Below are 22,089 nucleotides of genomic sequence, written 5' to 3' on the forward strand. Positions count from 1 at the left end.
TTGCCATTTCCTGTTGGGGAAGAGAATATCCCACAAGTAAGGATGACGCCGTGGACCGGACACACCGTTGGAGAAAGTAATTTATCAGGTAAACATAAATTCTGTTTTTCCTGCAATAAGGTATGTGCAGTTAAAATATTTTTCTAGGGATGGAATTTGCTAGAAAATGCTGCTGATACCGAAGTAATGTAAGTAAAGCCTTAAATGCAGTGATAGCGACTGGTATCAGACTTATTAATAGAGATACATACTCTTATAAAAGTGTATTTTAAAACGTTTGCTGGCATGTTTAATCGTTTTTTATATATGTTTGGTGATAAAACTTATTGGGGCCTAGTTTTTTCCACATGGCTGGCTTGAATTTTGCTTAGAAACAGTTCCTTGAGGCTTTCCACTGTTGTAATATGAGTGGGAGGGGCCTATTTTAGCGCTTTTTTGCGCAGAAATAATTACAGACACAGACATCCAGCTTCTTCCTGCATGATCCAGGACTTCTCTGAAGGGCTCAAAAGGCTTGAAGTGTCGTATTGAGGGAGGTAAAAAGCCACAGTAGAGCTGTGGCAGTTGTTGTGACTGTTTAAAAAACGTTTTTGTCATTTGTTATTCCGTTTTTGGTATTAAGAGGTTAATCATCCATTTGCAAGTGGGTGCAATGCTCTGCTAACTTGTTACATACACTGTAAAAATTTCGTTAGTGTAACTGCCTTTTTTCACTGTTATTTCAAATTTGGACAAAATTTGTGTTTCTTAAAGGCGCAGTAACTTTTTTTTATATTGCTTGTAAACTTGTTTTAAGTGTTTTCCAAGCTTGCTAGTCTCATTGCTAGTCTGTTTAAACATGTCTGATACAGAGGAACCTACTTGTTCATTATGTTTGGAGCTCCATAGGAGAATGTGTACTAAATGTATTGATTTCACCTTAAACAGTAAAGATCAGTCTTTATCTATAAAAGAATTATCACCAGAGGGTTCTGTCGAGGGGGAAGTTATGCCGACTAACTCTCCCTACGTGTCAGACCCTTCGCCTCCCGCTCAGGGGACGCACGCTAATATGGCGCCAATTACATCAGGGACACCCATAGCGATTACCTTGGCTGCAATCATGAATAATACCCTGTCAGAGGTATTATCTAGATTGCCTGAATTAAGAAGCAAGCGCGATAGCTCTGGGGTTAGGAGAGATACAGAGCGCGCAAGTGCTGTAAGAGCCATGTCTGATACTGCGTCACAGTATGCAGAACATGAGGACGGAGAGCTTCATTCTGTGGGTGACATCTCTGACTCGGGGAAACCTGATTCAGAGATTTCTAATTTTAAATTTAAGCTTGAGAACCTCCGTATATTGCTTGGGGAGGTATTAGCTGCTCTGAATGACTGTAACACAGTTGCAATTCCAGAGAAATTGTGTAGGCTGGATAGATACTATGCGGTGCCGGTGTGTACTGACTTTTTTCCTATACCTAAAAGGCTTACAGAAATTATTAGCAAGGAGTGGGATAGACCCGGTGTGCCCTTTTCCCCACCTCCTATATTTAGAAAAATGTTTCCAATAGACGCGACTACACAGGACTTATGGCAGATGGTCCCTAAGGTGGAGGGAGCAGTTTCTACTTTAGCAAAGCGTACCACTATCCCGGTTTAGGACAGTTGTGCTTTTTCAGATCCAATGGATAAAAATTTGGAGGGTTACGTTAAGAAAATGTTTATTCAACAAGGTTTTATTTTGGAGACCCTTGCATGCATTGCGCCTGTCACTGCTGCGGCGGCATTCTGGTTTGAGGCCCTGGAAGAGGCCATCCATACAGCTCCATTGGAGGAAATTATTGACAAGCTTAGAACGCTTAAGCTAGCTAACTCATTTGTTTCTGATGCCATTGTTCATTTGACTAAACTAACAGCTAAGAATTCCAGATTCGCCATCCAGGCGCGTAGGGCGCTATGGCTTAAATCCTGGTCAGCTGACGTGACTTCAAAGTCTAAGTTACTCAACATTCCTTTCAAGGGGCAGACCTTATTTGGGCCTGGCTTGAAGGAAATTATTGCTGACATTACTGGAGGCAAGGGTCATAACCCTTCCTCAGGACAGGGCCAAATCAAAGGCCAAACAGTCTAATTTTCGTGCCTTTCGAAATTTCAAGGCAGGAGCAGCATCAACTTCCTCCGCTTCAAAACAAGAGGGAACTGTTGCTCATTCCAGACAGGCCTGGAAACCTAACCAGGCCTGGAACAAGGGCAAGCAGGCCAGAAAACCTGCTGCTGCCCCCAAGACAGCATGAAGGAACGGCCCCCTATCCGGAAACCGATCTAGTGGGGGGCAGACTTTCTCTCTTCGCCCAGGCGTGGGCAAGAGATGTTCAGGATCCCTGGGCGTTGGAGATCATATCTTAGGGATATCTTCTGGACTTCAAAGCTTCTCCTCCACAAGGGAGATTTAATCTTTCAAGGTTATCAGCAAACCAGATAAAGAAAGAGGCATTCCTAAGCTGTGTGCAAGACCTCCTAGTAATGGGAGTGATCCATCCAGTTCCGCGGACGGAACAGGGACAGGGGTTTTATTCAAATCTGTTTGTGGTTCCCAAGAAAGAGGGAACCTTCAGACCAATCTTGGATCTAAAGATCTTAAACAAATTCCTCAGAGTTCCATCATTCAAAATGGAAACTATTCGGACCATCCTACCCATGATCCAAGAGGGTCAGTACATGACCACAGTGGACTTAAAGGATGCCTACCTTCACATACCGATTCACAAAGATCATCATCGGTTCCTAAGGTTTGCCTTTCTAGACAGGCATTACCAATTTGTAGCTCTTCTCTTCGGGTTGGCCACTGCCCCGAGAATTTTTACAAAGATTCTGGGCTCACTTCTGGCGGTTCTAAGACCGCGAGGCATAGCGGTGGCTCCGTATCTAGACGACATCCTGATACAGGTGTCAAGCTTTCAAATTGCCAAGTCTCATACAGAGATAGTTCTGGCATTTCTGAGGTCTCATGGGTGGAAAGTGAACGTGGAAAAGAGTTCTCTATCCCCACTCACAAGAGTCACCTTCCTAGGAACTCTTATAGATTCTGTAGAGATGAAAATTTACCTGACGGAGTCCAGGTTATCAAAACTTCTAAATGCTTGCCGTGTCCTTCATTCCATTCCACGTCCGTCAGTGGCTCAGTGCATGGAAGTAATCGGCTTAATGGTAGCGGCAATGGACATAGTGCCATTTGCGCGCCTGCATCTCAGACCGCTGCAATTATGCATGCTTTCGCAGTGGAATGGGGATTACTCAGATTTGTCCCCTCTACTAAATCTGGATCAAGAGACCAGAGATTCTCTTCTCTGGTGGCTATCTCGGGTCCATCTGTCCAAGGGTATGACCTTTCGCAGGCCAGATTGGACGATTGTAACAACAGATGCCAGCCTTCTAGGTTGGGGCGCAGTCTGGAACTCCCTGAAGGCTCAGGGATCGTGGACTCAGGAGGAGAAACTCCTCCCAATAAATATTCTGGAGTTAAGAGCAATATTCAATGCTCTTCTAGCTTGGCCTCAGTTAGCAACCCTGAGGTTCATCAGATTTCAGTCGGACAACATCACGACTGTGGCTTACATCAACCATCAAGGGGGAACCAGGAGTTCCCTAGCGATGTTAGAAGTCTCAAAGATAATTCGCTGGGCAGAGTCTCACTCTTGCCACCTGTCAGCGATCCACATCCCAGGCGTAAAGAACTGGGAGGCGGATTTTCTAAGTCGTCAGACTTTTCATCCGGGGGAGTGGGAATTCCATCCGGAGGTGTTTGCTCAACTGATCCATCGTTGGGGCAAACCAGAACTAGATCTCATGGCGTCTCTCCAGAATGCCAAGCTTCCTTGTTACGGATCCAGGTCCAGGGACTCGGGAGCGACTCTGATAGATGTTCTAGCAGCTCCTTGGTTCTTCAACCTGGCTTATGTGTTTCCACCGTTTCCTCTGCTCCCTCGACTGATTGCCAAAATCAAGCAGGAGAGAGCATCGGTGATTCTGATAGCGCCTGCGTGGCCACGCAGGACCTGGTATGCAGACCTAGTGGACATGTCATCCTTTCCACCATGGACTCTGCCTCTGAGGCAGGACCTTCTAATACAAGGTTCTTTCAATCATCCAAATCTAATTTCTCTGAGACTGACTGCATGGAGATTGAACGCTTGATTCTATCAAGGCGTGGCTTCTCCAAGTCAGTCATTGATACCTTAATACAGGCACGAAAGCCTGTCACCAGGAAAATCTACCATAAGATATGGCGTAAATATCTTTATTGGTGTGAATCCAAGAATTACTCATGGAGTAAGGTTAGGATTCCTAGGATATTGTCCTTTCTCCAAGAGGGTTTGGACAAAGGATTATCAGCTAGTTCTTTAAAAGGGCAGATTTCTGCTCTGTCTATTCTTTTGCACAAGCGTCTGGCAGAGGTTCCAGACGTCCAGGCATTTTGTCAGGCTTTGGTTAGAATTAAGCCTGTGTTTAAAACTGTTGCTCCCCCGTGGAGCTTAAACTTGGTTCTTAAAGTAATTCAGTTTGAACCCCTTCATTCCATTGATATTAAACTTTTATCTTGGAAAGTTCTGTTTTTGATGGCTATTTCCTGGGCTCGAAGAGTCTCTGAGCTATCTGCCTTACAATGTGATTCTCCTTATTTGATTTTTCATGCAGATAAGGTAGTTCTGCGTACCAAACCTGGGTTTTTACCTAAGGTGGTTTCTAACAAGAATATCAATCAAGAGATTGTTGTTCCATCATTGTGTCCTAATCCTTCTTCAAAGAAGGAACGTCTTTAACATAATCTGGACGTAGTCCGTGCCTTGAAGTTTTACTTACAAGCTACTAAAGATTTTCGCCAAACATCTTCCCTGTTTGTTGTTTACTCTGGACAGAGGATAGGTCAAAAAGCTTCGGCAACCTCTCTTTCCTTTTGGCTTTGGAACATAATTCGCTTAGCCTATGAGACTGCTGGACAGCAGCCCCCTGAAAGGATTACAGCTCATTCTACTAGAGCTGTGGCTTCCACCTGGGCCTTTAAAAATGAGGCCTCTGTTGAACAGATTTGCAAGGCTGCGACTTGGTCTTCGCTTCACACCTTTTGAAAATTTTACAAATTTGATACTTTTGCTTCTTCGGAGGCTGTTTTTTGGAGAAAGGTTCTTCAGGCAGTGGTTCCTTCCGTTTAAACCTGCCTTGTCCCTCCCATCATCCGTGTACTTTAGCTTTGGTATTGGTATCCCATAAGTAATGGATGATCCGTGGACTGGATACACTTAACAAGAGAAAACATAATTTATGCTTACCTGATAAATGTATTTCTCTTGTAGTGTATCCAGTCCACGGCCCGCCCTGTCCTTTTAAGGCAGGTCTAAATTTTAATTAAACTACAGTCACCACTGCACCCTATGGTTTCTCCTTTCTCGTCTTGTTTCGGTCGAATGACTGGATATGGCAGTGAGGGGAGGAGCTATATAGCAGCTCTGCTGTGGGTGATCCATGGACTGGATACACTACAAGAGAAATAAATTTATCAGGTAAGCATAAATTATGTTTTTCAGATTGCTAATGTTTTTGCTAGAGGAGCCTCATTTGCAAGTTCCTCCCCCCGTCAAACATACATGTAAGTAGGCCATTTTTGGCATAGTGAGGAGCAAGGGCAGAGAGGAACATTCATGTTATTTCACTGCCATTTTGAATATGTTTAGAGTGTGTTGTCTAGTGTCTGTCAGTGGAAAAAAACTATTTGAATAAGAAACATAAATATGCACATTTCAGCTTCCAGACACAAATGGCATTAATTGTTTACGTTTTACACAATAGATTTGGTTAGATGTTTCAACATACTTGTTTTGCTGATTATTTTAATGAGGAACTGCAAATACATGTTTGTTCTCTTTGACCAGGCCTGTCTTGGACTAATCTACACTGTTTATGTGGACAGTCTAAATGTGTCACTGGAGAATCTCATTGCAAACCTCTTAACATGTATCGTCCCAGCCGCTGGGGGTTCACAGGTAAGTGAACGGGAAGCTGCATTTTTTTCATTTAATTTATAGCAAAGCCTTCAAAAATTCTTTGAGCGTTTACATTCTAAGTGCTTGTACTAAAGTTGAATGTCTCAGTGGCTTTTTGAAGATTCTTTCACAAAGTCCATTCTGTTCTAGGGTCAAATGGTTAATTTTCCTGTTGGGTTTGCTTTTTCTGGTCATAACAACAAATTGCACTGTTTATAGCACATTTTAAACACACTTTTCTTCATATTAGGTTTTGTGTGTTTGCTTGTTTTCCCATACCTTGTGTTTGTGCTTGTTTTTCCATGCCTTGTGTTTGCTTGTTTTCCCATACCTTGTGTTTGCCCATGCCTTGTGTTTGCGCTTGTTTTCCCATATGTTGTGTTTTCTTGTTTTCCCATACCTTGTGTTTTCCCATACCTTGTGTTTTTGCTTGTTTTCCTATACGTTTTTTGCTTTTTTTCCCATACCTTGTGTTTTCCCATACCTTGTGTTTTTGCTTGTTTTCCCATACGTTGTGTTTGCTTGTTTTTCCATACCTTGTGTTTTCCCATACCTTGTGTTTTCCCATACCTTGTGTTTTTGCTTGTTTTCCCATATGTTGTGTTTGCGCTTGTTTTCCCATACCTTGTGTTTGCGCTTGTTTTCCCATTCCTTGTGTTTTCCCATGCCTTGTGTTTTTGCTTGTTTTCTCGTACCTTGTGTTTGTGCTTGTTTTCCTGTGCCTTGTGTTTGCTTGTTTTCCCATACCTTGTGTTTTCCCAAACCTTGTGTTTGCTTGTTTTCCCGAACCTTGTGTTTTTGCCTGTTTTCCCATACCTTGTGTTTTTGCGTGTTTTCCCATAACTTGTGTTTTTGCTTGTTTTCACATGCCATGTGTTTTTGCTTGTTTTCCCATGCCTTGTGTATTTGCTTGTTTTCCCAAACCTTGTGTTTTTGCTTGTTTTCCCATATCTTGTGTTTTCCCATACCTTGTGTTTTCCCATACCTTGTGTTTTCCCATACCTTGTGTTTTCCCATACCTTGTGTTTTCCCATACCTTGTTTTTTTGCTTGTTTTCCCATGCCTTATGGTTTTACTTGTTTTCCTGTGTTTTTGCTTGTTTTCCCATTACTTGTGTGTTCCCCTTACCTTGTGTGTTCCCCTTACCTTGTGTGTTCCCCTTACCTTGTGTTTTCCCATACCTTGTGTTTTTCTTCCTAACGGAAAAGAGTCCACAGCCGCATTCATTACTTATGGGAAATAAGAACCTGGCCACCAGGAGGAGGCAAAGACCCACCAGCCAAAAGGCATACATATTCCTCCCACTTCCCCTATCCCCCAGTCATTCTTTGCCAGAGATGTGTCAGAAGTTTTCTTTAAAATTATTTTACTTTTATTTTATTTTCATATGTCTCTTATGAAGGGTGCTACCCTTCGGCATGGGACGGGAGTTTTAAGTAGTCCTGTCAGTCTCTCGTGGAGGGCCTGGGCAAAAGTGAGAGTCCGGAGATGCAGTGGGAGTTTTCCCTGCGACACCATCCCGACTCATATTCACAACTTTTTCAGCTCTTGGCGTTGCCGATCTTCGCTTCGCTACATGCTGTCTTCTCTCAAGTCCATGATGGAGGCATTGCTACTATTCGTCACACTTGAAAGGCCGTGTTCCTGTTCCACAGCTTAGATTCTGGTAAGATCATTTCATTTTAGTCTGTTTTCTGTAATGTGATTATTATGACAGTCAAGTACGGGCCTCGCTGAGGCACCTTTTGCTCCTATCTGGTAATCACGGGATAATTTCTCCTGCCAATCTTGTTTCTCGTGCCTGGATAGTTTACCGAGTCCCTTGGGCTTGGGGGACCCTGGGCCTTCCGAGCCATCGGCCTCTGGGGTCTTCTCCTAAGGAGGCGCCTTCCCACTTGCATACTCTTTTTACTTTAAAGGTCCCCGATGTTACTGATCCCTCCACTTAGGGTGGATTGTTTTCCCCCCGGAGATGGCGGGGGAATTGGCATTTTAATATTTTAATGGCGCTTGTTCGATTGCAGAACCCCGCAGTTGTGTGACTGTCCACCTATTCCGGACATTCAGACCGTGAATGGCACTATAATATTCCCCCCGGGGGTGTTTGTTCCCCCTTGCTGTTCATTTCGTTATAGGATTTATTGGGGGATCGTTTCCTTTATGGTCCGTCTCGGTTCTCACAAGGTTCTTCGAGATAGGCTAGTGGGGATGTGTCTCTCCCCGGTCGGTCTACTGTGAGATTTCCCAGTCCTTTTTTATGGAGGTTACGGTTTTCGTTTGGCAGGTCCTGCAAAAGCATAGCTCCTTCTGGGCGGATGCCTGCGGGTGCCCATGTTTTTTCTTTATCCGGTTCGGATTACTTTTCTTTCTGTTTTCCCTATGGGGATTCTGGGATTGCTTGATTCAAGTTCTTCTAAGGGAGTTGTTCCCGGATTTTTTCCAGAGTTTTGAGTGTGACTTGTTATTTGTTAGTGACGCATGTTGAGCATGGCTGGTACGGCGGGACCTACTGCTTGTTCAACTATTTGTTTTAGGAAAAACCCCCCCACTTATTCTGGACCTTTAGGTCTCGATGTCGGAAGCGCTTGGGCTGGTCCGTGTCAATCCGCACCCGACGTCGGGACCGAAGGTGTCCCACCGTGTCCCTTCGCATCCCTAATCTGAGGGGTGTGGTCCTTACAGTGTGGAGCAGTTATGCCCTTTTCAGCTACTGTTGATGGTTCTCCTTGAATCTTTGCCATCGTGTAGTTTAGGCTATTGTGCAGAGGTGGCCAATGTCCTCTACCTCCGCCCCTGGGAGCTTTTAGGCTCTGATGGAATTTTGGATGTCACTGGTGTCCTGGTCATCTTTATCGCCCCTTGGGGGTTTGGGCCCGTGGTGGGCTCGGTTCTTGAAGTCCTGTACCTCGGGGCTACTGGTTAAGGATTTTTCCCCAATGGATTCGTGCTGCGGGTGTGGTTCGCAGTATCTATTGTCATCTTTGATTTGATTTGAGGTTCCACATTGAGAAAGCCTGCCGCTGGTTGGCTTGGGGCATATTGCCTTATGGAAGTCTGGTTTCCTCTCTTATGATTCCATCTTGGATCTCGGGGGAGTGTCTAGGGTTTGGAGCAGTCTAGCTCTTTGTCTGTATGTTCCTGTTATGCCCCTAGGATTTGGGATTGGGTCAGGACATGTCCTATTGTCTCCCTTTTAGGGAGTTTTGGGTAATTTTGTTTTGATACCTTGGTGGAGGATGGGCTCTGGGCCTTCTTGTAAGGGGGTTCCCTTTTCACATTCCTCTTTCACGTCTAGTTGTAGCTTGGTTTGTCATCTTTTCTCCGTTGTCTCTGCCTTCTGCAGACTTGTTCACAGTGCATGGGTTGGACTTGTTGGTCGCCTTGATGCTTGTTTTAAGGGGGCTCGAGTGGTTGCTCTCAGTCTTGGCCCTTTTATTGGGTTCTGAGAGGTCTGGTTTCCTTTTGGTCCTAGGATTTGCACTGGTCACTCAACACTTTGGGCATTCTGTGCCTGTCATCATTTCTTGATTGATTGGGTGTCCTGGGGACACGTGCTCCCTGTCTTGCGGCTTTTCCTGAGGGACTCTTGTCTCTCTTGGATCAGCTTCGCTGCTGAGTAAGCGGAAGCTTTACTGTTGGGAAACAGCTGCAGTCATTGTTCTTGTCTGCTGGTAAGCTAATGAGCCCAGGTGGCTTAGTGGTTAGCTTGTCTGCCTAGCAGGTTGCAGTTCCTGAGTTTGTATTCAGCTGCGATTAATTGCTTTTTTCTATCTGATTACTGTGGGCTTGCCCCTAGGGGTTGTGTACTCAGGTTTCAGGGTTTTTTTTCCCAGGGTCTGGTCGCTTTTCTCCAGCATGCCGGGTGGTCCTTCCCTTACTTTTGTGTAAGGGATGGTTTCTATTGATCAACTAATTTGACCTACGGTTAGTTTTACTACCCAGCTTGCAGAGGGTTGCTGTTGTCTCCAGGGCAACTGTTGTTCCTTGAAAGCTAGCATGCACTTCCTTGTGAGGTGTTTTTTCGAAACCCTCGGGGGAAGTTGGATCCTTGGAATCTCCTTGCTCAGAAGGTTTGATTTAGGAAGGCTGTTCGGCGGTCTATAGTGGTGTAGTGTTGGTCTACGCTGTTTCAGTTGCGCAGGAGCGGGATTTTTCGTATCCGTTTTCGATTGGGGCTCTGCTTATTTTTGCACCAGTTTTTTTTATCATCCTTGCTTGTGAGACGTCCTCAGTCTCTTGTGGTCTGGGGTGTGGGACTCGGTCTGTTTTCACATGCTCTGTGGGGTGAGGGTTTTTCCTTCACGTCCTTGTTTATTTAGTGACGTGTCCACGTTGTCTCGCTGTTTTGCCGTTGGCTGGTTTTGAGATTCATTTGTTTCTCTTCTAAAGGTCCCTTCTGGACTTTTCATATAGTCTGTTCGGGCGTAGCCTACTGAGTGGCTTAGGGTTGTCTCCTTGTCAATCTGGGCGGTGTTACTTTCTTCTGTCTTGTATCTTCCCTTTGGGAATTTTTAGTCGGGGTCCCTTGCTTGGTTAAGGGGCTGTGAGGGGGTTGTTGCCCCCGTCAGATGCAGTCCGGGAGGTGGGTGCTCTCGGTGGGCCTACTGGTGGTTCTATCTAGGTTCTTTGGACTGTTGGTAGATTTGCATTTCTGGGATCGTTTTTTGCAAAATGTTTTTCGATCCCTGTTTCGGACGAACTGTGACTTGGTGTTTCTTGGGAATCTGTTTTTAGGTGGGTGCCTTTATTGGTCCACCTCTTACCCTCCCGTTTTGGCATTCTGTGTCCTCTTTGGGGTATAAATTTCACATAAGTAATGAATGCGGCTGTGGACTCTTTCCCATTAGGAAGAAAAACATAAATTATGCTTGCCTGATAATTTCCTTTTCTTCCATGGGAAAGAGTCCACAGCCCCCCGCCAGTTTTTTTGAGGCATTTTTGTTTTTATCTTCTGACACCCTTTCACCTTAATGCTTCTTCCACTGTTCCTTGTTCCTCAGCTGAATGACTGGGGGATAGGGGAAGTGGGAGGAGTATTTATGCCTTTTATCCGGTGGGTCTTTGCCTCCTCCTTGTGGCCAGGTTCTTATTTCCCATAAGTAATGAATGCGGCTGTGGACTCTTTCCTATGAAAGAAAAGGAAATTATCAGGTAAGCATAACTTATGATTTTGCGTGTTTTACCATACCTTGTGTTTTCCCAGACCTTGTGTTTTCCCAGACCTTGTGTTTTTGCTTGTTTTCCCATGCCTTGTGTTTTCTTTCATGTAATTAACAAGAGTCCATGAGCTAGTGACGTATGGGATATACATTCCTACCAGGAGGGGCAAAGTTTCCCAAACCTTAAAATGCCTATAAATACACCCCTCACCACACCCACAAATCAGTTTTACAAACTTTGCCTCCAAGGGAGGTGGTGAAGTAAGTTTGTGCTAGATTCTACGTTGATATGCGCTCCGCAGCAAGTTGGAGCCCGGTTTTCCTCTCAGCGTGCAGTGAATGTCAGAGGGATGTGAAGAGAGTATTGCCTATTGAATGCAGTGATCTCCTTCTACGGGGTCTATTTCATAAGGTTCTCTGTTATCGGTCGTAGAGATTCATCTCTTACCTCCCTTTTCAGATCGACGATATACTCTTATATTTACCATTTCCTCTACTGATTCTCGTTTCAGTACTGGTTTGGCTTTCTACAAACATGTAGATGAGTGTCCTGGGGTAAGTAAGTCTTATTTTCTGTGACACTCTAAGCTATGGTTGGGCACTTTATTTATAAAGTTCTAAATATATGTATTCAAACATTTATTTGCCTTGACTCAGAATGTTCAACTTTCCTTATTTCCAGACAGTCAGTTTCATATTTGGGATTATGCATTGAATTATCATATTTTTTTCTTACCTCAAAAAAAATTTGACTTTTTTCCCTGTGGGCTGTTAGGCTCGCGGGGGCTGAAAATGCTTCATTTTATTGCGTCATTCTTGGCGCGGACTTTTTTGGCGCAAAAATTCTTTTCCGTTTCCGGCGTCATACGTGTCGCCGGAAGTTGCGTCATTTTTTGACGTTATTTTGCGCCAAAAATGTCGGCGTTCCGGATGTGGCGTCATTTTTGGCGCCAAAAGCATTTAGGCGCCAAATAATGTGGGCGTCTTATTTGGCGCTAAAAAATATGGGCGTCGCTTTTGTCTCCACATTATTTCAGTCTCATTTTTCATTTGCTTCTGGTTGCTAGAAGCTTGATGTTTGGCATTTTTTCCCATTCCTGAAACTGTCTTATAAGGAATTTGATCTATTTTGCTTTATATGTTGTTTTTTCTCTTACATATTGCAAGATGTCTCACGTTGCATCTGAGCCAGAAGATACTACAGGAAAACCACTGCCTGCTGGATCTACCAAAGCTAAGTGTATCTGCTGTAAACTTTTGGTAGCTATTCCTCCAGCTGTTGTTTGTAATAATTGTCATGACAAACTTGTTAAAGCAGATAATATTTCCTTTAGTGATGTACCATTGCCTGTTGCAGTTCCCTCAACATCTAAGGTGCAGAATGTTCCTGATAACATAAGAGATTTTGTTTCTGAATCCATAAAGAAGGCTTTGTCTGTTATTTCTCCTTCTAGTAAACGTAAAAAGTCTTTTAAATCTTCTCTCTCTACAGATGAATTTTTAAATGAACACCATCATTCTGATTCTTTGGACTCTTCTGGTTCAGAGGATTCTATCTCAGAGATTGATGCTGATAAATCTTCATATTTATTTAAGATGGAATTTATTCGCTCTTTACTTAAAGAAGTACTAATTGCTTTAGAAATAGAGGATTCTAGTCCTCTTGATACTAATTCTATACGTTTGGATAAGGTTTTTAAAGCTCCTGCGGTTATTCCAGAAGTCTTTCCTGTTCCTAATGCTATTTCTGCAGTAATTTCCAAGGAATGGGATAAATTGGGTAATTCATTTACTCCTTCTAAACGTTTTAAGCAATTATATCCTGTTCCGCCTGACAGGTTAGAATTTTGGGACAAAATCCCTAAAGTTGATGGGGCTATTTCTACCCTTGCTAAACGTACTACCATTCCTACGTCAGATGGTACCTCGTTTAAGGATCCTTTAGATAGAAAAATTGAATCTTTTCTAAGAAAAGCTTATCTATGTTCAGGTAATCTTCTTAGACCTGCTATATCATTGGCTGATGTTGCTGCAGCTTCAACTTTTTGGTTGGAAACTCTAGCGCAACAAGTATCAAATCGTGATTCTCATGATATTATTATTCTTCTCCAGCATGCTAATAATTTCATCTGTGATGCCATTTTTGATATTATTAGAGTTGATGTTAGGTTTATGTCTCTGGCTATCTTAGCCAGAAGAGCTTTATGGCTTAAGACCTGGAATGCTGATATGGCTTCTAAATCAACTCTACTTTCCATTTCTTTCCAGGGAAACAAATTATTTGGTTTTCAGTTGGATTCTATTATTTCAACTGTTACTGGTGGGAAAGGAACTTTTTTACCACAGGATAAAAAGTCTAAAGGTAAAAACAGGGCTAACAATCGTTTTCGTTCCTTTCGTTTCAACAAAGAACAAAAGCCTGATCCTTCGTCCTCAGGAGCAGTTTCAGTTTGGAAACCATCTCCAGTCTGGAATAAATCCAAGCCTGCTAGAAAGGCAAAGCCTGCTTCTAAATTCACATGAAGGTACGGCCCTCATTCCAGTTCAGCTGGTAGGGGGCAGGTTACGTTTTTTCAAAGAAATTTGGATCAATTCTGTTCACAATCTTTGGATTCAGAACATTGTTTCAGAAGGGTACAGAATTGGTTTCAAGATGAGACCTCCTGCAAAGAGATTTTTTCTTTCCCATGTCCCAGTAAATCCAGTGAAAGCTCAAGCATTTCTGAATTGTGTTTCAGATCTAGAGTTGGCTGGAGTAATTATGCCAGTTCCAGTTCCGGAACAGGGAATGGGGTTTTATTCAAATCTCTTCATTGTACCAAAGAAGGAGAATTCCTTCAGACCAGTTCTGGATCTAAAATTATTGAATCGTTATGTAAGGATACCAACATTCAAGATGGTAACTGTAAGGACTATATTGCCTTTTGTTCAGCAAGGGAATTATATGTCCACAATAGATTTACAGGATGCATATCTGCATATTCCGATTCATCCAGATCATTATCAGTTCCTGAGATTCTCTTTTCTAGACAAGCATTACCAATTTGTGGCTCTACCGTTTGGCCTTGCTACAGCTCCAAGAATTTTCACAAAGATTCTCGGTGCCCTTCTGTCTGTAATCAGAGAACAGGGTATTGTGGTATTTCCTTATTTGGACGATATCTTGGTACTTGCTCAGTCTTTACATTTAGCAGAGTCTCATACGAATCGACTTGTGTTGTTTCTTCAAGATCATGGTTGGAGGATCAATTTACCAAAAAGTTCTTTGATTCCTCAAACAAGGGTAACCTTTCTGGGTTTCCAGATAGATTCAGTGTCCATGACTCTGTCTTTAACAGACAAGAGACGTCTAAAGTTGATTACAGCTTGTCGAAACCTTCAGTCTCAATCATTCCCTTCGGTAGCCTTATGCATGGAAATTCAAGGTCTTATGACTGCTGCATCGGACGCGATCCCCTTTGCTCGTTTTCACATGCGACCTCTTCAGCTCTGTATGCTGAACCAATGGTGCAGGGATTACACGAAGATATATCAATTAATATCTTTAAAACCGATTGTTCGACACTCTCTAACGTGGTGGACAGATCACCTTCGTTTAATTCAGGGGGCTTCTTTTGTTCTTCCGACCTGGACTGTAATTTCAACAGATGCAAGTCTCACAGGTTGGGGAGCTGTGTGGGGATCTCTGACGGCACAAGGAGTTTGGGAATCTCAGGAGGTGAGATTACCGATCAATATCTTGGAACTCCGTGCAGTTTTCAGAGCTCTTCAGTTTTGGCCTCTTCTGAAGAGAGAATCGTTCATTTGTTTTCAGACAGACAATGTCACAACTGTGGCATACATCAATCATCAAGGAGGGACTCACAGTCCTCTGGCTATGAAAGAAGTATCTCGAATTTTGGTTTGGGCGGAATCCAGCTCCTGTCTAATCTCTGCGGTTCATATCCCAGGTGTAGACAATTGGGAAGCGGATTATCTCAGTCGCCAAACGTTGCATCCGGGCGAATGGTCTCTTCACCCAGAGGTATTTCTTCAGATTGTTCAAATGTGGGGGCTCCCAGAGATAGATCTGATGGCCTCTCATCTAAACAAGAAACTTCCCAGGTATCTGTCCAGATCCCGGGATCCTCAGGCGGAGGCAGTGGATGCATTATCACTTCCTTGGAAGTATCATCCTGCCTATATCTTTCCGCCTCTAGTTCTTCTTCCAAGAGTAATCTCCAAGATTCTGAGGGAATGCTCGTTTGTTCTGCTAATAGCTCCGGCATGGCCTCACAGGTTTTGGTATGCGGATCTTGTCCGGATGGCATCTTGCCAACCATGGACTCTTCCGTTAAGACCAGACCTTCTGTCACAAGGTCCTTTTTTCCATCCGGATCTGAAATCCTTAAATTTAAAGGTATGGAGATTGAACGCTTGATTCTTGGTCAAAGAGGTTTCTCTGACTCCGTGATTAATACTATGTTACAGGCTCGTAAATCTGTATCTCGAGAGATATATTATAGAGTCTGGAAGACTTATATTTCTTGGTGTCTTTCTCATCATTTTTCTTGGCATTCTTTTAGAATACCGAGAATTTTACAGTTTCTTCAGGATGGTTTAGATAAGGGTTTGTCCGCAAGTTCTTTGAAAGGACAAATCTCTGCTCTTTCTGTTCTTTTTCACAGAAAGATTGCTATTCTTCCTGATATTCATTGTTTTGTACAAGCTTTGGTTCGTATAAAACCTGTCATTAAGTCAATTTCTCCTCCTTGGAGTTTGAATTTGGTTCTGGGAGCTCTTCAAGCTCCTCCGTTTGAACCTATGCATTCATTGGACATTAAATTACTTTCTTGGAAAGTTTTGTTCCTTTTGGCCATCTCTTCTGCTAGAAGAGTTTCTGAATTATCTGCTCTTTCTTGTGAGTCTCTTTTTCTGATTTTTCATCAGGATAAGGCGGTGTTGCGAACTTCTTTTGAATTTTTACCTAAAGTTGTGAATTCCAACAACATTAGTAGAGAAATTGTGGTTCCTTCATTATGTCCTAATCCTAAGAATTCTAAGGAGAAATCGTTGCATTCTTTGGATGTTGTTAGAGCTTTGAAATATTATGTTGAAGCTACGAAATCTTTCCGTAAGACTTCTAGTCTATTTGTTATCTTTTCCGGTTCTAGGAAAGGCCAGAAAGCTTCTGCCATTTCTTTGGCATCTTGGTTGAAATCTTTAATTCATCTTGCCTATGTTGAGTCGGGTAAAATTCCGCCTCAGAGAATTACAGCTCATTCTACTAGGTCAGTATCTACTTCCTGGGCGTTTAGGAATGAAGCTTCGGTTGACCAGATCTGCAAAGCAGCAACTTGGTCCTCTTTCCATACTTTTACTAAATTCTACCATTTTGATGTATTTTCTTCTTCTGAAGCAGTTTTTGGTAGAAAAGTTCTTCAGGCAGCGGTTTCAGTTTGAATCTTCTGCTTATGTTTTTTGTTAAACTTTATTTTGGGTGTGGATTATTTTCAGCAGGAATTGGCTGTCTTTATTTTATCCCTCCCTCTCTAGTGACTCTTGTGTGGAAAGATCCACATCTTGGGTAGTCATTATCCCATACGTCACTAGCTCATGGACTCTTGTTAATTACATGAAAGAAAACATAATTTATGTAAGAACTTACCTGATAAATTCATTTCTTTCATATTAACAAGAGTCCATGAGGCCCACCCTTTTTTGTGGTGGTTATGATTTTTTTGTATAAAGCACAATTATTCCAATTCCTTATTTTATATGCTTCGCACTTTTTTTCTTATCACCCCACTTCTTGGCTATTCGTTAAACTGATTTGTGGGTGTGGTGAGGGGTGTATTTATAGGCATTTTAAGGTTTGGGAAACTTTGCCCCTCCTGGTAGGAATGTATATCCCATACGTCACTAGCTCATGGACTCTTGTTAATATGAAAGAAATGAATTTATCAGGTAAGTTCTTACATAAATTATGTTTTTGCTTGTTTTCCCATGCCTTGTGTTTTTGCTTGTTTTCCCAAACCTTGTGTTTTTGCTTGTTTTCCCATACCTTGTGTTTTCCCATACCTTGTGTTTTTGCTTGCTTTTCCATGACTTGTGTTTTTGCTTGTTTTCCCAAACCTTGTGTCTTTGCTTGTTTTCCCAAACTTTGTGTTTTTGCTTGTTTCCCAAACCTTGTGTTTTTGCTTGTTTCCCAAACCTTGTGTTTTTGCTTGTTTCCCAAACCTTGTGTTTTTGCTTGTTTCCCAAACCTCGTGTTTTTGCTTGTTTTCCCAAACCTCGTGTTTTTGCTTTTTTTTCCCCATACCTTGGGTTTTCCCATACTTTGTGTTTTTGCTTGTTTTCCCATTAATTGTGGTTTTACTTGTTTTCCCGTGCCTTGTGGTTTTGCTTTTCTTCTCGTGCCTTGTGTTTTTGCTAGTTTTCCCATACCTTGTGTTTTTGCTTGTTTTCCCATTCCTTGTGTTTTCCCATTCCTTGTGTTTTCCCATTCCTTGTGTTTTCCCATTCCTTGTGTTTTCTCATTCCTTGTGTTTGTGTTTTCCCATACCTTGAGGCCTATTTATCATATGTCTGTCGGACCTGATCCGACAGTGCGGATCAGGTCCGACAGACATGAATGCGGAGAGCAATACGCTCTCCATATTCAGCATTGCACCAGCAGCTCACAAGAGCTGCTGGTGCAACGCCGCCCCCTGCAGCAGGGAGGTGTGAATCAACCCGATGGTATTCGATCAGGTTGAATTGCGGCGATTCCTGTCCGCCTCATCAGAGCTTGATAAATGTCCGCCTGTCCGCATCATCAGAGCTTGATAAATGAGCCTTCTTGTGTTTTCCCATACCTTGTGTTTTTGCTTGTTTTCCTGTGCCTTGTGGTTTTGCTTGTTTTCTCGTGCCTTGTGTTTTTGCTTGTTTTTCCCGTGCCTTGTGTTTTTGCTTGTTTTCCCGTGCCTTGTGTTTTTGCTTGTTTTCCCGTGCCTTGTGTTTTTGCTTGTTTTCCCGTTCCTTGTGTTTTTGCTTGTTTTCTCGTGCCTTGTGTTTTTGCTTGTTTTTCCCGTGCCTTGTGTTTTTGCTTGTTTTCCCCGTGCCTTGTGTTTTTGCTTGTTTTCCTGTGCCTTGTGTTTTTGCTTGTTTTCCCGTGCCTTGTGTTTTTGCTTGTTTTCCTGTTCCTTGTGTTTTTGCTTGTTTTCCCATACCTTGTCTATTCCCATATCCTGTGTTTTCCCATTCCTTGTATTTTTGCTTGTTTTCCCATAACGTGTGTTTTTGCTTGTTTTCCCATAACGTGTGTTTTTGCTTGTTTTCACGTGCCGTGTGTTTTTGCTTGTTTTCACGTGCCGTGTGTTTTTGCTTGTTTTCACGTGCCTTGTGTTTTTGCTTGTTTTACCGTGCTTTGCGTTTTTGCTTATTTTCCCGTTCCTTGTGTTTCCTTGCCCAATTAAACACCATCCTTAGTTTTTAGCTGGTGAAACTGTTCATCAAAAGAAGTAGAAAAAGTTATACAGTTTAAGCTCGATACTTTTATCAAGACAATTACTTTACACACAAGAGAAACATTATTTATTACGTGTTTTCGAAATAATATAACAAATTACTAAAAATGCTACTTTAAATTGCTGCTCACGGTGCTATGCTCCCAATACAAGAGGAAAGAGATTTGTTTTCTTCCTATGACTGCTTTGTTTGGGATAGAAGAAATATTAAAGGGACACTAAACACATTGAAATTACAATACTTTACTATTGTCTATTTATAGAATAACATCAGCCAAATCAGAGTATATTGCAAAGTGCTTTTATTATGCATAACTAAACATTTTATATAAAATCTCAAGGTTTTCACTGTCCCTTTAACCCTAGACCCCAATAGGACGTAGATCTATATGATTTAGTATATAACCCATCATAGCACATTTTGTGGATCTACATCCGACATGCTGGAAGCCTAAGCAGTCTCGGTTTCCAGAACCATACACTACGACAAATATGTTTTGAAGGGAGAGGTAGGAATGGGTTGATACACTACAGAAAAAGGGGAAATTAGGGTGGTCCCTACATTACAATCGTCTGGTGGGTAAGTGGGGATCCTACACTACAGAAAAAAATAATTAAAAAATAAATATAAACGAGGTACTGGCATACTGTTACCTGTACCTATGATGACTACCACTAGTGGGAGGGGGGAGAGTTAGAGAGCTGTTTGGGAGGGATCAGGCAGGTGGGAGGGTTTAAGAGGTAGCTCTACACTGCAGAAAAAAATCAAATAAATGTTTAAAAAAAATAAAATAAAAATTAACTGCCTACTGGCAGACTGTCTGCCAGTACCTAAGATGGTGGTGAGCAGTGTGTGGGGGTGAGGAAGAGTGCTTTTTATACTGCAGAAAAAAATAAAAAATGTTAAAAAAAAACCTCAAAGAAACCTTGACTGCTTACTGTCTGCCGGTACCTAAGATGGTAATGAAGAGTGTGTGTGGGGGTGGGGGTGGGGGGGTTGAGGAAGAGAGCTGTTTGGGGTGGGAGGGTAATCCTTACACTAAATTAAATATTAACCGTACAAGCTAACTGATTAACCCCTTCACCGCTGGGAATTTCGGAATTGTGGTGCACAGCTGCAATTAGCAGCCTTCAACTTGCCAAAAACATTGGAAAGGCCATATATATCTGCTATTTCTGAACAAAGGGGATCCAAAAAAAGTTTTTACAACCATTTGTTTTATGACTGCACAAACAGTATGTAAATAATTTCAGTGAGAGAGAGTTTGTGAAAAATCCTTGGGTTGTCTACTTTAAATTTGAAAGGTAAATAAAAAAAAGCAAGGCAATCTTTCGATTTAAATGGAGTGATAGCATAAATGCTAAAAAATTCTTCTGTGTTTTGGGATTTTTTTTCTCTGAATTTCTCGGTAGCAAAGGGGTCAAGTTTTAAAGTGTTATGGTTTGTAAAATTTTGTTTAAAAATGAACAAGGAAATTCACATTTAATTATAAGAATAAATCATTATATATGTAGCATCTACACTGGCTAAATAAATATCTAGATGAGTGTATTATACACTAATGCATCATTATTTGTATAATAAATCAGTTAAAAACTCAAATACAATTGAAATACAAAATTAAACTTACAAGGCTCGGATAGAGCAGATTCAAAGGATTCATTAACTGCAGATCACAATTTGTAGTTTACCAATTAGAGTGTGAATGTTCCCTTAATTACATTGGGAGGTAGAAGAGGAACTTTAAGACGAGTGAGGAAACACATACGTAATATAGAAGAGGGGTATATGAAACACAGCATATCTGCCCATTTTGCTGTTGCACATGAGAAAAACCAGAAGGGCTTAAAAATAAGTGTTTGAACAAGTGGAACAACACATAAGAGGTGGTGACAGAGTGTTGACCCTTCGCAAGAGAGGAACATATTAGAATACACTGTTTGGGCACTTTGGAGCCAAACGGTTTAAATATACATATTGATCTTGCAGCATTTCTATGAGGTGAATGTATTTTTAATGTAATCTGCTTGAAAAGCCCACTAACAGGTCTTCTCTTTTTCATGGGTAAGCAATATATACATATAATAGAAATAGATTATCAGTTTTTCAAGTTTAGGCAGCGTGTATATAGTAGGGATAATACACCAGGATGGAAAGAGTTAATCTAGAGAGACTGTAGCATATTTACACTAGACAGACTGAAACATATTTACACTAGACAGATTTAAGCATATTTACACTAGACAGACTGAAGCATATTTACACTAGATAAACTGAAGCATATTTGCACTAGATAAACTGAATCATATTTGCACTAGATAGACTGAAGCATATTTACACTAGATAGACTGAAGCATATTTACACTAGATAGACTGAATCATATTTACACTAGATAGACTGAAGCATATTTACAGTAGATAGACTAAAGTATATTTAGATTAGATAGATTGAAGCATATTTACACTAGACAGACTGAAGCATATTTACACTAGGCAGACTGAAGCATATTTACACTAGGCAGACTGAAGCATATTTACACTAGGCAGACTGAAGCATATTTACACTAGGCAGACTGAAGCATATTTACACTAGGCAGACTGAAGCATATTTACACTAGGCAGACTGAAGCATATTTACACTAGGCAGACTGAAGCATATTTACACTAGGCAGACTGAAGCATATTTACACTAGGCAGACTGAAGCATATTGAGACTAGGCAGACTGAAGCATATTGAGACTAGGCAGACTGAAGCATATTGAGACTAGGCAGACTGAAGCATATTGAGACTAGGCAGACAAGCATATTGAGACTAGGCAGACTGAAGCATATTTACACTAGGCAGACTGAAGCATATTTACACTAGGCAGACTGAAGCATATTTACACTAGGCAGACTGAAGCATATTTACACTAGGCAGACTGAAGCATATTTACACTAGGCAGACTGAAGCATATTTACACTAGGCAGACTGAAGCATATTGAGACTAGGCAGACTGAAGCATATTGAGACTAGGCAGACTGAAGCATATTGAGACTAGGCAGACTGAAGCATATTGAGACTAGGCAGACAAGCATATTGAGACTAGGCAGACTGAAGCATATTTACACTAGGCAGACTGAAGCATATTTACACTAGGCAGACTGAAGCATATTTACACTAGGCAGACTGAAGCATATTGAGACTAGAGAGACTGAAGCATATTGAGACTAAACCAACACACATTTAGTCTAGTGTAAATATGCTTCAGTCTCTCTAGTCTTAATATGCTTCAGTCTATCTAGTGTAAATAGGCTTCAGTTTATCTAGGTAAATAGGCTTCAGTCTAGCTAGTGTAAATAGGCTTCAGAATATCTAGTGTAAATAGGCTTCAGTCTGTCTAGTCTAAATATGGTGAATTTTTTTTATCTCTGGACCTGCT

At 41.8% G+C, this 22,089-nt stretch overlaps 1 protein-coding gene across 1 annotated transcript in view; it reads left to right on the plus strand.

The window, feature by feature from the left end:
* The window catches only part of SBF2 (SET binding factor 2), a 1,344,181-nt gene that overhangs the window by 578,965 nt on the left and 743,127 nt on the right, over window positions 1-22,089 (plus strand). Inside the window, exon 5 of the mRNA XM_053720592.1 lies at window positions 5,910-6,020. Within this exon, the coding sequence (XP_053576567.1) occupies window positions 5,910-6,020 (111 nt within the window). The remainder of the gene's footprint in view (window positions 1-5,909; window positions 6,021-22,089) is intronic.

This window comes from Bombina bombina, chromosome 7 (genome assembly GCF_027579735.1).
Source record: "Bombina bombina isolate aBomBom1 chromosome 7, aBomBom1.pri, whole genome shotgun sequence".
Classification (NCBI taxonomy): domain Eukaryota; kingdom Metazoa; phylum Chordata; class Amphibia; order Anura; family Bombinatoridae; genus Bombina; species Bombina bombina.